Source organism: Accipiter gentilis, chromosome 22 (genome assembly GCF_929443795.1).
Source record: "Accipiter gentilis chromosome 22, bAccGen1.1, whole genome shotgun sequence".
Lineage (NCBI taxonomy): Eukaryota > Metazoa > Chordata > Aves > Accipitriformes > Accipitridae > Astur > Astur gentilis.
In genome coordinates, this window is record NC_064901.1 from 4,836,214 (window position 1) to 4,854,962 (window position 18,749).

Here is an 18,749-nt window from a genome sequence, read left to right on the forward strand (position 1 = left end):
TGGGTCGTTCAGTGAATCTTTAATTATTCTTACGCCTTAATTCGGGTATTATTTTTGTCCCCTCAAAAGTCCGCCTTTTGAACAATAATAATTTTTGACTGACTCACTAAAAAAACATTGCTGGTTGCATTTAATGGTCATATACACCAGTCTGTAACAATTCCTTCATAAATCACCACAGTGGTAAAGACTACATGTGATTCGGATGCACCAGGCTGCCTCTCTCTGCATCTTTTGGATTGGAGACTGGGCATCTTTCTAAATGACACGCTGGAGTTCAGCAGTGGTTTTGAACCTGATGCAGGAATTGCTGAGTAAAATTTGGTGCCTGGTGTTAGACAGGTGGCTGGACTGACTGGTATTAATGGTCCTTTCTGGTCTTAAAACACAAGACTTAGAGACTGATTTAGCAGCATCAGCGAGCTCTAAACCGTGGTAGACCACAGTGTTGAATCTAATCACTACAGGCACTGCTGCCAATTCCTGCCTGCCCAGCACTGTTTGTAATGTCACTCCAAAAAGTATGTTCCATTAAACTCACAGGCCTTAAATTTGGCAGGTCAAACCATTCTGCCTCTGAAAAGCACTGTCACAAAACAAGCATTCCTATTAAATCCCTTTCAGCGTCTTCTCAACCCAAAAAAGTAATTCTGTATATGATTAAACTTAGAAGTAAATACAGCCAGTTGGGCTCCTGACAGCAGACATATTTCAAAATAAACCTGGCTTACACAGGCCTTGGCTAAAATATTAAGCCTTTATCTGTGGTCCACAATAACTAATCTTGTCAAATTGTTTGCTCTCTACCTTCTGTTTGGAAGATTATGAGCTAGCTCACCATTACTATTCACCTTGTGCCATCACTAGCAGCAGGAAAAGTGAGTGGTAAATACAGTTGGTCTATTTTGATGGCATTTCACCTGACTTTGCATTGATGTAGATTGCTAAACAGTACAGGATAATACAAAATCAGGACTTTCCATCTATGCTGGATTTAATGCCACCTTGCGAAAGGTATTGCTCCTTTGCTTTTGAATGCTTTCTCAGGACAGCTGACACTGATTGCCTAAAATAAATGAGCTTACGAGAAAGAAAAATAAACCCTGAAACAACTGTGCTATAATCTCATCTGTATTTCAGTACATTGAGATCTACAACATGCTTATCGTACAGACCAGGCTCTTACTATTGGATGGACCATTCACATCTGAGCATGGCTGGTATTAAAGACTTAAAAAATTAACAACTAAGACAGAGGATATATTGGCATATTTAAGGCCAAATGATACTCATTAGATTATTTAATCAGATCACAGAATTTCACCTAATTGCTCTAGCTTGAGTCCAACAGTTTATATGCCAATTTTATGCAAAGTTTACTACTTCTAATTGTGCAGGAAAAACCTTTTCTATATCTCCTTCCATAAGCTTGAATTACTTTTAGCATTGACACTTACTGTTTCCATGCATTTGGTGTCACAGCTGGTCTCTTTTTTTAGGAGAAATCTTGACATCGAAGCCTACTCCTTACAGTGACAGCATTTACACAAAGTTTGCGCTGATATGAATAGGCAAGGGTCTCCTGGATTTTCTTGCCAAATACTTCCTGGAAGTCTCTGTCACCTGCTTAGGAAAAGCTACCAGTTTTACCTTATGCTAATATATCTTCCCCATAAAAAGTATTCTGCCATAGTATCTATTCATTTGAAGGGGAAAAAATATTATTTCCTATCAACTCCTGAAGAACGCTAGTCTTGCCCTTTGGTAATGACATTTGGTATCATCAGAGTGCCACAAATCAATCACAGGTAAGCCTATTCTGCCTCTGAACTGTTTCCCACCTTCTTCTTGAGAGCAATACAATCTCAGAAAAGTGAATACTCTTTGCTTTGAATGCTCACAACATGGAGGGATGGTCAGATTAAGTGTTTAAAAGGCAGACATCATGTCTATTTTGCATTATGAGTATTATGTGGCAAAACAGCATACAGAGAAGTGAAACGACTTGCTGAAGCTCAACCAACCAAGAAGACTGAAAAGCCCCACATGTTTAATTTTATGTGGTCTTGAGCTGAACTGGGTTCCTCATGTGCACAAAAAAAAGAAGTACCCTGCAGAATTAGAGCCTAAAATGGCTGGATACAGAGCCCTTCTTTCTCAGCTTCTCAATCTGTGCTCTGAACCATGTCAGCTGGTAACAACTAGCCAGTTTTCTTATTCTATATCCAGCTGAAACGTATTTCAGGAGATGGGAAAAGAACCTATTTTTTAGAGGATTTTGGTGTGTTCTAAATCCTTCTTCAGAAATATTTAAAAGCAATGTCAAAAATCGATTATCTAAAATAGTATTTCAAATCTGCTCAAAACAAACAGTTAGATAGGATCCCTCACAGGAAAAATATTCAGGATGCAGGATCAGCAGATTGATACACATTTATGGATCTGTAGAGAATGGGGTTACTAAGAGACTCTAACTTTAGAAGCATCTGTCTGAAACCACCACGTTACACCTTTCTGCGTGTTTCAAACAAGCCTTCCTTGTAAGGCCAGGTCTGAACCTCTCAGCTGCCTATTCCAAGCGAGTCTCACCTCTTTTAGGCACGTTCTGGTCAAGTCCTGTTTGCAATGAGTTTGTAAAATCGCAAATACTGATGTACTACTCAGGCTGTTTCCCAAGTACATCCCATCAAAGCACAACTTTGGCAGGCTCCTCTTGATATCATAAACAATAAAGACAACATGAGCTTTTTCTTGATTCTGCAAATATTTTACAAAACCCGATGCAGACTTGCTGGCTCTAGGCAGCTCTCAGTTACGTTTCACCTCCCTGAGGTGGTTCCACCCTCGTGACCAAAAGTAATCTGGAGCTTGTGGAGAGAAAATTCCTTCCTATATACCATCATCAAATCCCTCCACTTTACATTAAAAATAATTGGTTTTACACAGGTTTGATGTATTTCAATAGATTTGCCTTCCTGGCATAGTTGATGTGATACTGCCCAAGCTAGAACAACTTTTACATCACTGAGAGATCAAGTAACAATGGAAATGGGTTTGGATATAAAAGGAAAGCATTTAATTAAGCTCCCACTTGTGGTAAGTCCTTTGTAACGGGCTCAGACTGGTAGGTGAACTCCCCACCCTTCCTGTGAAATCCAGTGGTGCCCACAGACTTCTGATTTCAGGGCAACTCACACTTAGTCATACTTCTGAAAAGTATTTCCAGAAAAAATAAAAGCAGTCTTCCCTCAGTAGTGGACTAACAAAACATCCATGGATGAAACATCCTCTCCACTTCTTAACGTTTGCAATATATTATAGACGGATGTTAGCAACACGAAGCTTGTGTATTATGATGTTGTGATAGGGTCCTCTATGCAGGGGTAAAACCAGAAGAGACGCCCAACTGCTCATTTATACACAAAAAAGTGTTTTTAAAATACCAGTTGAGACTTAGCATCACAGACCAAAGTGCATTCTACACATGCGTAGTGCTCCTTAAGACACTTCACGGGTTTTTTCCTAAATTGTCAGCCATTTCAGAGCATTAAGGTAGAAACAAGCCTTCTAAGCTTCAGGAACTTCTCTCCAGTAGCCGGCAGACAGTCTCCAACTGTCTCCTGCACCATTCTAGCCAGATGTGTTCACATGAGATTTTTTTTCACTGACCTTCTGGGCCTATTTTGCTCCATGTTCCTGCCATCCAACTGGGAATGAACTTCTCCTCCTGCTCCTGGGAGCTGAGCAAATTCCCAAGCAAGGCTAACTCATTTTGAGGACGGTTTTAATTCTTCTAAACTGGTGAGCTTGCAGACTCAGGCCTTGGTGGCAATTCTGCCTGGAGGTGACATGAATGGGACTGATTGTAGGAGAAAAACTTTTTAATTTCTGCTGATGAAAGCACAAAAATTTGGCCTTACATCAACAGTCACTAAATTCTTCAAAAGCATAGGGTAAAATATTTTCCTCAGTGTTTAAAATTGGAGATCTGTGAAACATCTTTTGTATTGAGTTCACCTCTTAGATATCCCTTTTGTCAGATGTAGTTGTGCATCTGTTACATCCTTCATATAATTTATGATTATCTTATCCAAGACTGAGGTGATAGAAATGGATATACTATGAGGCACAGAATGAAGTGCTAAATACAGTAATTTTATTATACGCATCTCCAATACCTGCAGTGTCTTCCATTCAAAGGCTGAATTCTGACACTTTCTATGAGCAAAAATTCCGTAATCTGAAGCTGAAATGATAAAATTTGGTCCAAAAGATTTATGCCTTCCAACAACTCAGTGTTTAGATCTATATCTTTATACCCACATCACATACAGCAAAAATGTAGTATAGGAAAGCTGAGCAACTTGTCAATAAAACAGCAGTGGCAATGATGGGGTTTAAGCTGGTTTTAGCTCTCATACTTACAAATACAATTGATGCTGTCTTTCTACAAAATCTTGTTAAAAAAATTAAAAGTCTTATGGGAAAACCTGGCTATTAATTAATGACTCAGTATTAGATTAGAAACATGGACTGTAATTTTTTCCTCGGAGAACTAGCCCCTGCTTCAGTAAAGGTACACTTAATTTTAAGCAGTGGAAAACTTTAAATGATTTTAAGTTTGCTTAAAATTTAATACCTTGCTGGCCTAGTCAGTTATTTCTATTTGTTGCCGTAAAGAACTGCTCCAGCAATTTTCTAAGAGATTATACGTAATTCAGAAGCTTCAGAAAGTCTGGGCTTTCTTTTTGAGCTTCTGCACATACATTTACAGTCTTCAATCTTTTGCATATGTTAAGGAACAGTATGAGTATTAACAGAAAGAACCGCAAATTTATTTTTATTCCTTCAGCCAAGCCACAAATAAATGACTCTTGCAAACAAACCAAATAGTATTTAGTAACGGCAATGTAAATGCCATGGACTTATTTTATTTGGATATAAAATATTAAAGTAAATGATTATTTGCTGTAACACTCGTTTTATCATCTTGGAAAAAAAAAGCAAGTCTGAGAAAAAGTTTTTTGCTGTTCCTCAAGGATCACTCAATCTGCTGTTCAAAGTTATTTAATAATTTGTCATAGAATGGTTAACTATAAGCTTACAAATACTGTGTCAGCATGCTTCTTCCTATTGGGCAAACAACTTCAAAATCTAATTTGTTTGTGTTATTGGTCTTACTAAATATTAGTCTTTGCAAGTCTGGTTTACACCATTGATGTTAACTATGCCAACATTCTGATTTTGTTCTGAAGTATTCCACAACAAGCTGATATTATACAATACAAGCCCAAGAGCTAGCTGATCTAGTTTACTGAGTATACTTAGTGTATTTTGCTACTGATAAATCAATAAAACCATGTTGTAATCTACAAACTTCCATCTCTGTGAAGCAGCTATAAGCAAACTGTAAATGAACACACAGGTCAAAAACTGGGATGCTGTGATTATGTTGACTCTGAAAACATTTGACTTTCATAGAATACATTTTACTGTTTGAGAGAACGAACTTTCAGCACTGCTTATATTTTCGTGAAAGGCTGAGATGATAAATATTCAAATGACGATAAATATTTGTGTTTATATTGTAACTACCCATACTTTAAGAAAACAATATCTGCACTGCAATCCACAATTTACAGAGGTTAAGTAAATGTAAACCATAACTACACAAAGAAAATAAATACTTGACTAAAATGGTATGCTCAGTTTTGCATTCTTCATCCACGTGAAACTCCCTGCAGTCAATGGATATTTCGGATGTGTAAGGAATGCAGGAAAGGCTTATCTGTCATTCCCTTTGGTTGGGATTTTTTGTCTTCATTCTGTTACATACACCACTGAATGTAATCCTAGCATTGATCATAAACCATCAGATGCTAAAGGCGTCCCTATAATTTATGACACCCAAAATATCCATGAGAAGGATACACCCTAATCTGCTCTGGCAATATCACACATTATAACTGTATGAGACTGTTGGTACCTGATATCACAAACTGCTCTATTAAGGGCCATCTTCAAATGAAAAGGAGACTTCAGAAGATATTATGAATCATTAGTACTACAAAGGCTCTCAGCTGCAGTAATTCTGAACATCACCAAATTTGTCGTTCAGGACTCTGGTATTGAGAATGGGATCTGCAGCTCCACAGGTGCTCTGGACCAGCACATTCATGCTCCTGACTGCACAGAGAGCACAGCAGCACCTTGGCATGGGATTTGCAACAACTAGTTTAAGAAGAAGGGTGCTCCTAAACTAGCCAAATAGTTTCTTTTTTGTTTTTTTTTTTTTTTAAATTAAATCTCAGCCCCTTGCTTTAAGTGTCTTGCTCCAAACTGTCCAGAGGTCCTCAAGCTGCCCTTCTCTAAAACTAACCTGAGGCCACTTGTTTCTTTTAAGATGACAAAGATAACAGCAATGCTACCACTCCTCCTTTTTAAAACAAGTATAACAAATTATTCTGACTCTCAGCTAGAGCATTCAGCCAAGCTAAGGAAAACTTGGTTTTAATCCACATCTGTCACTTCTCAGGAGAGCAGTACACTCCAGGACTGGAGTCTTCTCTACTTGTCTTTCTGAAGCTATGAATTTCTACAGAAGAAACATCTGAAATGTTATTAAACAGTGATTCTGTGGGTGGTGATGGAGGGCACTCACCTGGAAAATGGGAGATGGGTGTTCTGATACTGGCTCTGTATTTATGTTCAACAGGCAATGGATAAAACTGAGAAAAGCCCTAAAGGAAAGTGTCAGAAGCAGGTCTCCGTTCTTGGAGGTGAGTAGCCTGCTCACTGCTCTCTGATCTGAGAAGCCTGCATTATTTTCTGGTGTGTGGTACTCCTTCAAGGCAAGGAATACAGAGCATCCAGACCAAGCCTGCATGGCTAAAACATCCCTCTGAGATACAAGAGATATGAACTAGGATCTCCTCAGATGGAGAAGGAAACTCAGCTCTATTCTGTCTCACCCCAGAGGAGTACCCCTGCTCCCAAACAACCACTTAGAAAATGGTTGGGGGTGCACAGATGGCGAGGAAGTTTTTGGAAAAAAAAAAAAAAAAAAAAAAAGTCTGAGGTCATGCTGTTCCGCACAGATTTCAGTGCAACGAGTGTGCATCACTCTGGTTCAGCATGTGCTTCTCCATTGGGTCTCCAAGGAATCCAGGCAGAAAAGACAAAAAGTCGATTGTTTTGTATTTTTACAGCCAAAAGTTTTCTGCTTGTGTTAACTCAAGTCCTCTCCTCTCTGGGCTGGGAAGTTATTAGTATTAGTGGTACTAAGTTATCAGGGACCCCCTCCATCACAGCCTGCAAATTTTACCTGGACTGTAACATGGAGTACGCAATTCAAAAATTAGGAAGTGAAGTGTCATCCAATGAAGAGAACATAATCCAATGCAGAAAATACATTTCATTACAACTTTGCAAAAGTGATATATTTCCTTTTGTACAGCACGAATAATACGTTAGCCTTACCAAGGGAAACAAGATCTTCCTAGTGATACAGAAATGTGGTATACCTACAACAGCCTGAAGAATATGCCACCAGAAACTGAATTTGTTCAGCTCACCTTAGATTTGAATACTAGTTCAATATTTTATTTCCTCCAGACCCAGAAAATTGATTTCACTCTAGATGTTGAATTTCTCTGAGGCTGCACATAACCTCACTGGCTTACTCAATTCTTTTATTGCAACAAACAGGTATCTCTACAAGACTTTTTAATTCATCATTTCACCATGCATATGAGTGCAGTCTGAGGGGAATTCGTCTGAGAGGAGTCACTGGCGTTAGTGCAGAATTCCAAGTATTTAAATAAATTCTGACCCTACTATGTACTGCATTCGGTTAGATCACACATGACTTTCTTCACACATTTCAATTACTCTTAATTCCTCACTGAATTCCTAAAGCAGACTACTTCCAAGCCTATTGCCCCTAAATCCAATAAATTCATACTGCCTGTTATTGCTACTCTAGTTAACAGTAATATTTTCGTATATGATACAATGTGATTGTTACTAGATTTTGTGTTTCAGACTTTCTCATGTTCCTATTCACGTCTTGCATGCCAAAGAAATTTTGCATCAGCGCTGCTGCACTCTACAGAGTTCTTCGGGCTATGTGGTAGTTTTGCGTGTCTGGGAATCTTCCATCTGGCTAGTGTGGGTTTCCTAAACACCATAAAACCCCGCCCGTGGAGACTGTGTATCTCTTATGGGCCCCATGGAGCTTATAATCTGCTTTTAATCATTGCATGAGGCAGACAACACAGTCCTCATCAAGCAGTTTTTTCCTTGTTTAATCTCCTTTAATAACTTTCGATCCAGTTCTGAACATCCAGAACTATTGCTAATTTTCATTGGTATCTTAGACTGCGACAGGAGTCATCTTCCTCAGCTTCCCATTTCCTTCCATACAAACTCTCATAACCATTCACTTCTGTGGCTTGCTATAGCAAGTAAAAGATTCTTAGCACTTTGCCCTCACTTGTTCATCTTTTGAATGTACCCACCAGCATCTGTTTCTCAGTAAACTACAGGTCCTATCCTTAACTGGGACAAATGAATGCAACTCAGTGCGACAGAACTCAGTGTGACTGAGCTAAGTCGATTTGCTGTAACTAAGAAGCCAGCTCTACATCTACATTTTTCAACAAGTCACCAGAACTTACTTTACATTTCAAAATACCAGCACCAATTAAATTATTCCCTATATGATATTAAAAGATTACCAACTATTCAATCCCAGCAGAACTTCACAGCGGCAGGCAGCGCAGTGGTTTTCATTAAAAGCAAAATCACTTTTGACATCTACTAAATTATTTACTAACACAAATTAGTGAAACTAGTAATATCTGTGAAATTGCACTCCTAGCCTCCAGTAGTTAACGTGTTGATCTGACATTCAGCAGAATACAGTTTTGAAAGTAAAAAAAACCCCAACAGTCTAGTTTAATACGGAAGTCTGAACATCTCAATGTAACATCTTAACAAAGTAAGAAATCAAATGATATTTATTGTTTTGAAAGATGCAAATTAAAGGAACGTATCTCTCAAATTTAAAATAAAGCCAAGTGAGTTCTCTAACATTTGGTGGTTCCTCCAAAACAAATAGCTTTAAGTCCCGGTGAATGTACAACTTGTTTCTTTTGTGCAGTGCTTCTGCCTGCAATTTCTAATTAACTAGCTCCATTCTTATCTACAACGAGTGACTGAACGCATATAAGCTACAATGTATACTTCAGCTAAATATCGGTAGGTGTGATTTTAAAAGGGAGATAACTAGTTAACAACATTTGCGTGTTGCAAAGAGGCTAAATTAGTATAATAATTCAGAAATCTTGCTTTTAGCCTGTTCCCTGCATAGCTGTGCTGTACTGAATACAATCTGCACACTAAAGATATCATGTTTGCAGTTAAAAATCTCCAGGGACTTTAGACCCATACATAAAGATACTAATTTCACTCTTTTCTGAGACACTGACCTGTATCCTCATTTAAAAATGAACACCACATCTTTATGTTATTAAATCTTTGTTTTGATCTATTAGTATTCGCCCAAGTGCCATTTTATACAAGCCCGCACTGAATAGGCAAGGCTGGAGGTAACCATCTGCAGCTTTAGAGTCTGCGTTTGAATTGATGAAAAGAGCTTTGTGTTTTCATTGCCAAGTTTGATTCTTCCAGTCATTAGACATTCCCCTCAGATCGCATCAATGAAGCAGACTCTCTTACACCCATGTGTTAAATTCTCTTCTCCTCATGGTTTCCTTTGCCAGCTATACTCCAGAAAGACTACTGGGTCTTAGCCACATTCTTCTCACAGCTGTGTTAAAAAAGAGCATCAGAGCGTCTTCCCAAAATCCATATGTGTATCTGGTCAGTCCCCTGTCGGAGGGTCACCTCACATTGTGGTGTGATTATTCAAATATTCATTCTTGTTCTTGAACTGCACTGCTCAGATCATTCTGGGGAAGATTAGACCCTCCAGCCAGCACTGGAGAACGTCTTGGACGTTGATGTGAAACACACACAGCTCCCGTACTCGGAAGGCAGATTAGTTTTACTTGCATAAGAGGGGCACTCTAACAACCTAATAAATGCTTGCTTCTTATTTCTTTCCATTTTTTGGTATTCTTTTCAACTATGTCAAATGCTGGTAAGAACTGTTTGCTTTTGTTGCGTCATCGATCGACTTATTTATCAGCTTCAGCTAAGAAACTAAGTGAACAACTACAAAAGCAGAGAAAGCATGTTCAGAAACGCTGCGGGGAAATCCAGGACTACTCAAAAAAAGGGTGTGTTCCAGTAACCATGAAAGTTAGGTGGTCAAAAAAATCACACCTTAAGAGGTAAAGCAAATGTTATTAAGGGTAGTATTTCTTTTACGAGCGATAGTAATTTCCTTTGATAAAACTATCTGCTTATTCAGAAGATTGCTTAGTTTTTCTTATGTAGTCAATCCACTGAAACATTTTATGCAAATCTGTAACTCTCCTGACTTCCTTCTTAAAAGAAATAAACCTCAAATCGAGAGAAAAGGTCTCTTTAATAAACAGTTAAGGACAAAGGAAGTAATAATTTCTGTTTTAGATTTGCTTTGTTCACAGTCAGAACCACCTCGACAAAGTGCACAAGCAGCATGTTTGTCACCATTTATGCTTATTTTCATACCTGTATATTTTAGCATTGCACCACTACGTATTGGATTTGTGTTTACTTTTAGAGGATTACATAGGAATTCTACACGTGCACCCTCCGCTGACACCTTATACAGCTATGTAAGTGTGCAAGCGGGACCGCTCACGTGCAGAGAGCTACACTTTACTGAGCTAGAATCATTAATCTGTGAGAAAAAATAGAAGCCCTCAACAGACAAACTGCATTAAAATTCACTCCCGCTGCAAAGCTGTTGCAGAAAAATAGAACATTTCCTGGAAAAAACACATCAAAAGTGGCCTCAAACTCTACTGATAATTGGCTAATATTGATTTGGTATTACATTATAACCTCCTCTGATCTCACTGACATCAGTAGCCACTCCTCAATCCCAGAGGTTCCAGCAGGAAGGACAGTTTTAAAATGTCTTGCTTCCTCTGCTGGCAGAGGCATTAATTAATTCACAGGCTTTTCCAGCCACCTTCCCCAGGTCAGCCCCATTTCCCCGCTGGGGCTGCACCAGCTGGCTCCTGGCTTCTCTGGCAGGACAAACTTGCAGGGGGCCTGTGGCACTGTGCCAACACTCCTGGTGAATTCTGCACCGCTGTCCTAATTCTTTGTTTGTAACCATGAATTAGAAACATTAATTAAATATAGAAAACCATAGCCATAGCCGTTCTACAGAGTATAGGCTAAAAATATTAAGTATTGCACAGATCATCATAATTTCCTATTGAATAAGTAGGTACTGCATATGTACGTGCATACGTGTATTTATTTACATACGCCACACAGTTAAAATGTGTATTTGCTTTATAAACTAGAAAAGTGCTCTCTTAAAAGTCGAATGTGTCTCTTGTTAATGTTTCAAAATCAAACAAATGCTGCTAAATCTGTGTGGTCACTCTCTGAACATCATTTTCTGTTTCACACCACCATCCCTGCTAGGATGGAGAATCACCTTCACAGGCAAGAGCACACAGTTGCAATTTATTACTCACACTGCAGAGTCAAAGTGAGATGTTCACCCTACTTCAGTACAAACAGAATTTTACTATATCCAAGTTCACTATAAGCAGATTCCAACATATGCCCCTTCTGGTTCACAGCTGCTGTTTCATGTGGGATAGGATCCAGAAATTTTTTAGATGCTTTGTGTCCTGACGGAAAACACAGGACCACTACTCTGACTTGGATCTCACGTTTAGAAAGCAACAATTGCAGGTGGGTACACAAATGGCTGACATGATGGCAATGCTGTGAAGAAACTACATCTCTATTTCAAGGTCTGCATATGATGCTGAATGCAAACACTGATGTTTTTAAGAATATTAAAAAATTCTTTAGTGTTGCCAGAGAACAGATTAGCAAAGGCATAGTAAACAACAGTAAATTACACGGTACGCAGATACAAAGTCCATCCTTTTTCAACATTATTTTAACTATTTTAATTATTTTAATTATGTTCTTTCTTAATGAAGCTCATAATTATTTTCCTCTTCTGATTTTAAACTGTTGCTACATTATTCAGATGTTTTACTGAATAATACTGAGAAACAACTTTATATAGCTGCCAAAAATACTTCCCTCATATGTCAGAATTCAATTTTACTTAAGCATTTAAAAGAAGTCAAGAAAACAGATGGTTTAGAACCCTATTTAGGCTATGAATCGTAGCGTCACATTTTAAATTACAATAAGCATCCTCTTAAGACAGTGCTAATAATTAATACTACTGTAATTAATACCAAGAAGCCTTTCAGTTGACAGGTTTATAAATTGTCAGTTCCTTTTTGAAATGTAGAACATCCTACATCTTTGAAATAAAAAACTAAGCTAACAAATGAGTTCCTGCCTAATTGCCAAACACTGATTTGTATGAAGCGGTTGAGGTTACAAAGAAATTGGGAATTCTCAGCCCGGTTTCCCTGCTGATGAGTACGAACTGTCTGTGTAGCTCTCCCAGAGGTGTCAGAGGAATCTCTATAGTGTCACACAAGGGTTCTTAGCTCAAAGTAAACACACTTTCCACAAACTCAGCTGCTTAATCTGTTTGCAGGTTGAATTATAAGATGGGGGTGGATGACTCCGGGTGCTGGGAAGACGCACAGAGCATTTCCACAGTTTCTTGGTAAAAAGGCCATGCTATTGTCGTCAAAAGACTTCACCCAATTGTTTAATTTTGCTATAGGCTCAGTGGTCTGATCTTAGCAATAATGAAAACTAACCTGACCAAAATTTTCCCAAGTAGTCGAGCATCTTAAATTGTGTAAATTCTTTTCACTATAGCAGTGCATCACCACCACTTTAATTCAGGTTGTGGCTGCACTTCTACACTAGCCATCCTGGTTATATGGGATTAAACAAGACTGTTTCACTAAAAAAACCACCCCAAACCAAAAAACGACCTTCACTCAAATATCTATGATTAGTAAATGTGTATTAAAAAAATGCGATGAAATAACAACTTTAAACAATGTGCAGAAAGGTTTAACCAATATTCTCTTTACCATGCTGTAATTATTTTTGGTAGGTTTATTTTTATCAAGTATGCACCTGCTGAAGTTTCAAATATATCATCGTGTTCAGAATAAAGATTTGAATGATTCTCAAACAACCACTGGAGGTTTTAAAGAGATGACTGAAAATATGTATTGTCATATATATGTCTATCTTAACTACATTTTGTGTAGTTACAAATAAATTAAAAATATAAAAATATAATTTCTTTATCTTTTTAATAGGAGAACTCAGTATGTATTTTTTTTAACCAGGAAGAACTCTTGTTAGGTCCTTGCAATATATTATAAGCCAATTTCTGGCTACTCTGGAAATATGCTGCAGACATTGAAGTTGAAGGCAAACATGGGAAGACGGGAAAATTTGCATCAGTTCAGCATCGACCACCTTGGAAGGGCGAGAGAGGGGTATTTTGCAGCTGATGAATGTAATGGAGAGATGAGAAGTGCTAGGCTGTGAAGAGGGTCTGCCTACACGTTTGCCTACGTCCCAGCAATCAGACTTTCAAAGGCTTATGTGCTAGTAATAACAAACATGACAATAATGACTTCAGTAGAGATGAACTTCAGGTTTTGGAGTTCAGTAACCTTTTAACAGGGAATTTTATGATGAGAAAGAGAATACAATCCCCGTTCACCGACTCAGAGACTTCCTGTTGGTTTCAGTGACATTTCGAAGCCACCCCTAAACAACCCCACCAGCATTTACCACGGCATGAAACCTGCCAGATGTGTAACAGACCAAAAATGAGAACCTTAATATTCTAATGTGCAATTATAAAAGCAAATATCCTGTTGCCATAGGATTGCCATGGGGTAAAAAGACAGTGAAAACCATTCACAGGAGATGGAACCGCTTTCTCTGTGCCTTGCACATGTAGAAAGCAGTTTCCGTAACAGTAATGACAGGCACACTGACTTGCGTAATACTATAAAACTGTTAACGTGATCGGCTTCACACTGAGTAGGTAATGAGCTGAACGCTGGACAAAGAAGGAATCGTTTTAAAGGACTTTTTCTGAGTACCGCCACACTTTCAGTCATTGACAAAATACCAAAAGAAACATCGTTTCACTCGGTTTTCAACTGCACTTTTTCTTGAAAGAAGGCAAGTGACTTACTTCTGAACTTTTTCATTGGCCTCCTGTGAAGCCTCCAGGGCTTTCTGGAGCTTCAGCTCCGTGTCCTTTTGCTCTGACCGAGCTTGCTGCAGCTGAGCTGCCAGATCTTCAATCTGGCGATAGGTAAGGGTCACAACACCCTCCCTGCCTTGCAGTCCACCTTCAGAAGTATGGTTAAGCTCATCCTTCGGACTCATTCCTTCAGACAAAGATTTGTATAAGCTGGGAAAACAAAATCATATGTGTTATTGAGTTTCAGTCTAAGGCTGAGCTGCAAGAACACTATACTCAGTTTAATTAATATTTTTAATATTACCATATACGGATCCACACACCCTAATACCAAAACAAGCTTTATTTCAAAAGTGACAGAGAACGAAAAGAACATCCTGTTTCCACAAGGCTCTTCTACAAGTATGTAACAACTACCAGAATTTTAAAAAGACAAAACACTATTCAACAAAAACTGAAAAGGCAGTATTTTTCAGCTGTAGCATCTTCCTGATCACCTTTGAGCTGCAGCAAAGAGTTGTTAGTGTGATTTACATGAAGTTGAATTAATTGGTGTAAGTTACTGACGTCTTATTAACTCGTGTTACACAGGACTCTCTTTTAGCAAGCAGATTCACCAACTACAGGGCGTTTATTTGCAAAATTGCAGATTTTTCAATATAATGAAAGGAATAAAAATGCTACAATGCAAAAATTAAAATAATTAAAGCAGCAGGATTACTTAGAAATATGGATGATTTGCATGTTAACCAATTCTAAAGGTCTTTTGTCAATATTTTTGTGAGAGGAAACTTAAAATATCACTTGATACTGCTTTAAATAAGCTAGTAACACCTGTACTAGAATATACTGTGCCTTAAATAGCCTCTCTGTAGTAGACAGGGATAGGTAACCTAGTGTCCTCAAGCATAATTTCTTGCAAGGTCCTCTCTGACCCACTGTTTTGGCTTCATTCAGGCAAAAAGTAGACACGTTTACCATCTATTTCACACTGAAGTGCCATGAATGTATATTCAACCCATTCAGTTTTATACATGTTTTTCAGGTATATTCATAGAGATACCAAATCATAGAGCACAAAAATAATACTCTTCCATTGTACAAACCAGAATACAATACTACATGCTTTGTATTTGTGTGCCAGAAAGTTCTGAACAAATCAAAGGGAGATCAGAAATTAAAAATGAATATGAATAGGGTCTTAAGGCAATAGATTCATGAAGCTAAAAGAAATAAATACGCCTGGATCAACTAACAATAGCTATGGATAATAAGCAAAAAGAAGGATATTAGACAGACAGGTTGCCTATAAATAATGAGAAGAAATTGGAAAAAGGAGAATAAAGATGATGCTGCATCAGGTGAAAAATTCTCAATGAAGTCTGTTGACTGTGGAATTATTTCCCAAGGAATCAGTAGGTAGCCAGCTGCCTGAGTTATTAAAGTGCAGTGGTAGAAATCACATTAATAGCTGATTACTAGGGGAGGAGCCTGCACCAGCAAGCTCTCCATGGAATTATGATTGCTCCCCATCTCTTCATAGCCATAATTCACTGGTGAACTCTACACCAGTGGAAAATGGCACTGGTAGTAGAAGAAATTAATGGAAGACATTTATAACAAAAGTGATGGCAACAGGATATCATAGTGTGCAGTGTTTTTAAATAAATAATTGAAGTAATCTCAAAACAACTTCATGAATATCAGAAGCTGTTCCTGTATTGATGAATAGGACTCGAGACCATCCCTCTGACTGATGACCATGCAAATATCAAACCTTATTTCAGCGTGGATTTCTAGTAGCAGTGTGCACTGATTACAATACTCAAGACGCAGTCTGCATGACAGCTGCTAGCATGCAATAGCATATTTTCTTCCTTTCCAGTTTATTAAGGTGTTTGTATGGAAAACACCCTTTGTTCCAACAGCCCATAGAGGAAAATCATATACAAACTAAAATATAATATACATGGACAAGCAAAATGTGGATGAACTAACAGAAATCCAGGAGCTAAAAGGTCAGAGAGTTGATATGTCATTACACCTACTACCTGCAGTTGTCTGAAAATAATGTGAAGAACCTTTTCAATTAAATGAAGACATATTGAAAATATAAATATTTATAAAGGGACATTAAAATCCCTAGAACAGACTCATTAAAAATAAAATTACTTTAACAGTTGCACATAAAATTTACTGACTGAAGTTCCACTATGGGCGAGCATTGATCACCATGGAAAAATACAAAGGTATGCAAATAATGCTGAAAGCAGGTTACCGAAATACCACTGCTGCCTGCTTCTTAAACACCTAGCAAGATTAAAAGAAAAAAAAAAGACAGAAGCTAACCTGTTCAGTGACTATATGGGTCCCTGATTTAAAAAAAAAAAAAAAAAAAGAGGATAGCCTAAATATTTGAACTTGTTCACACCAGCTGAGAGGTTTTTTTGCAGAACATATGAAAAATATAGTAATTTACTTAGATTCTAAAATACTGGCCCTTTGTGGTGACTACGAGGCTTCTTCTCAAAGACTGGCCACGAACAATACAGTATGCAATACACTATCACATGTTTTAACTCATAATGATTGCATCTGAGTGATCAATAGATTCTGACATGTATATATTTTGTAGCCAGTGTGATTCCTCCAGATAAAGGCACTGTGGCTGATAGATCTTTTAAATTCTTTTTTTCAAAAGCATGCAATTGCCAGATTTCCATCAATATGTGCTTTGCTAAAATACTTTTATTTAGTCCCTTTTGATACTTACTAATTTGAAATTCCTTCATTAATGTCCCAAAAATTATTTCTTCAAAGAATATTGATGCTATAAATAAAAATAAATGGGAGTTCTAGGCCTGAAGAATGGGTCACAGAAGCATTCAGCCAGTTCCTTGATTTAAGTAATTCACGTGTTCTTTATAGTAAGCCTTTTGCTTTACTATGGCAGCATGGCCCCTTTCTTGCTCCAGCTTGGGTCTGAGAGCTTCAAGAGCCCAACTTAACTGTGTCCAGGCAGAAGAAAAAGTCACATACATGTCACTTATGCAGCTCTTGCAGATAGCAAAAGGTTTCCTCAGCCCTCAAAGTCAGAGTGGCTTCAAGCCTGCTAAAAAATTTCACCAGTTGTAACTGCTCCCAGAAGGACTTGACTTTGGCTGAAAATCAACTGTATGAAGTGCTGCTCTTATAACACTTCTCTCCTTGCCAGGCATACTTTTGCTGCAAGGTGGGAAATGATTTTCCACCTGAAGCAATTACTGAACAACACAGAGAAACCTTCCACCTAAAGAAAGAAAAAAAACCCAGCAAAAAACAAACATTCCCTATCCGTCCCCTCCTTCCTCCCCCACCCCAGTGATAAACATAGCCAATGTTCCCAAAGGCATGTAGGTCTGACCTTGGTTTTCACCACAAATGTTTCTGACACTCAAGTTCTGGAGACCTCTCAGACCTCAGCCTGCGCTTAGGATGGCTTTGAAGAGGGTCCCTTCATACCGCCGAGTGCGCTCAAGGGCCAGGCAGCACTGATACCTTGAAAATACTACCTCAAAGGGTCTCTTAGGAAACACTGCAATAAGACGATATTAAAAAAATCCCCATAAGACCTAGAAGGACTTTGACGTTTTGCTCTGAAGTGGAGGATATAAAATGGTCAAGTTTGCACTACATGCGAGTCAGGAGCCTGACAGCTGGTAGACTGGTAACTAGATAGCACTGCCCTGCCAAAGACAAATATTTTACTAGCCTTCCTTCATCTGCAATTACACGAGTTAAGAGGATGGTGTTTTCTCTTCAGTACAACCACCCAACCACCCCTCACTAATTTAACTGAAGGCAGCAGCTGTGTTAGACTGTGGCGCACAGGCCACAGAACACGTTACAACAGCGGTGCGTGTTGTGCGTAATGCACGGTATGTCCTTTGCACTGCCACAGTCCATCACAGAGTGTCGCTCTCTCGTGTGGCGTGTACCCGCGTGTTCTTAGTCTAGGATGAGCTGAGGCATCCTCTTTCTTTTCTAGCCTCTCACCAAATCCAATGATAAGCACTCATTGAACAGAGCCCACCACTGATTTTCTTCTCTGTGGTGGTTGGTGATATAACTTCAGGATTTTACAGGATAACGTATTGACAGATTAGCACTGATCATGCACGTCCATACCATCCAAACTCAATTACATGTGAATAGTGAGCAATGGGTTGAGTTTCAGCCTTCTCTCCTGAAACAATCTGGAGAAACCTGCGACCTGTATAAGGGTCCAAACAGTCTGGACACTAGATGATTCAAGCACAGGTTCATGATCTATGGTGAAAGCTTGAAATGACTATCATCCACCTTAGAACTTCCATTTTTCAACAAACGCTTTTCTCCTCCTTGGGCTTCAGTCTCCCAGTCTTTAAAAAAGAGCAACCACAATACTACCTTT

General features: G+C 38.5%; 1 protein-coding gene across 2 annotated transcripts in view; it reads right to left on the reverse strand.

Annotated features, from left to right (window-relative positions):
- MIPOL1 (mirror-image polydactyly 1) overlaps positions 1-18,749 on the reverse strand; it is a 199,061-nt gene that overhangs the window by 11,334 nt on the left and 168,978 nt on the right. For both annotated transcript variants that reach the window (XM_049825953.1, XM_049825955.1), the window contains one exon: positions 14,306-14,527. In XM_049825953.1, the coding sequence (XP_049681910.1) occupies positions 14,306-14,527 (222 nt within the window). The remainder of the gene's footprint in view (positions 1-14,305; positions 14,528-18,749) is intronic.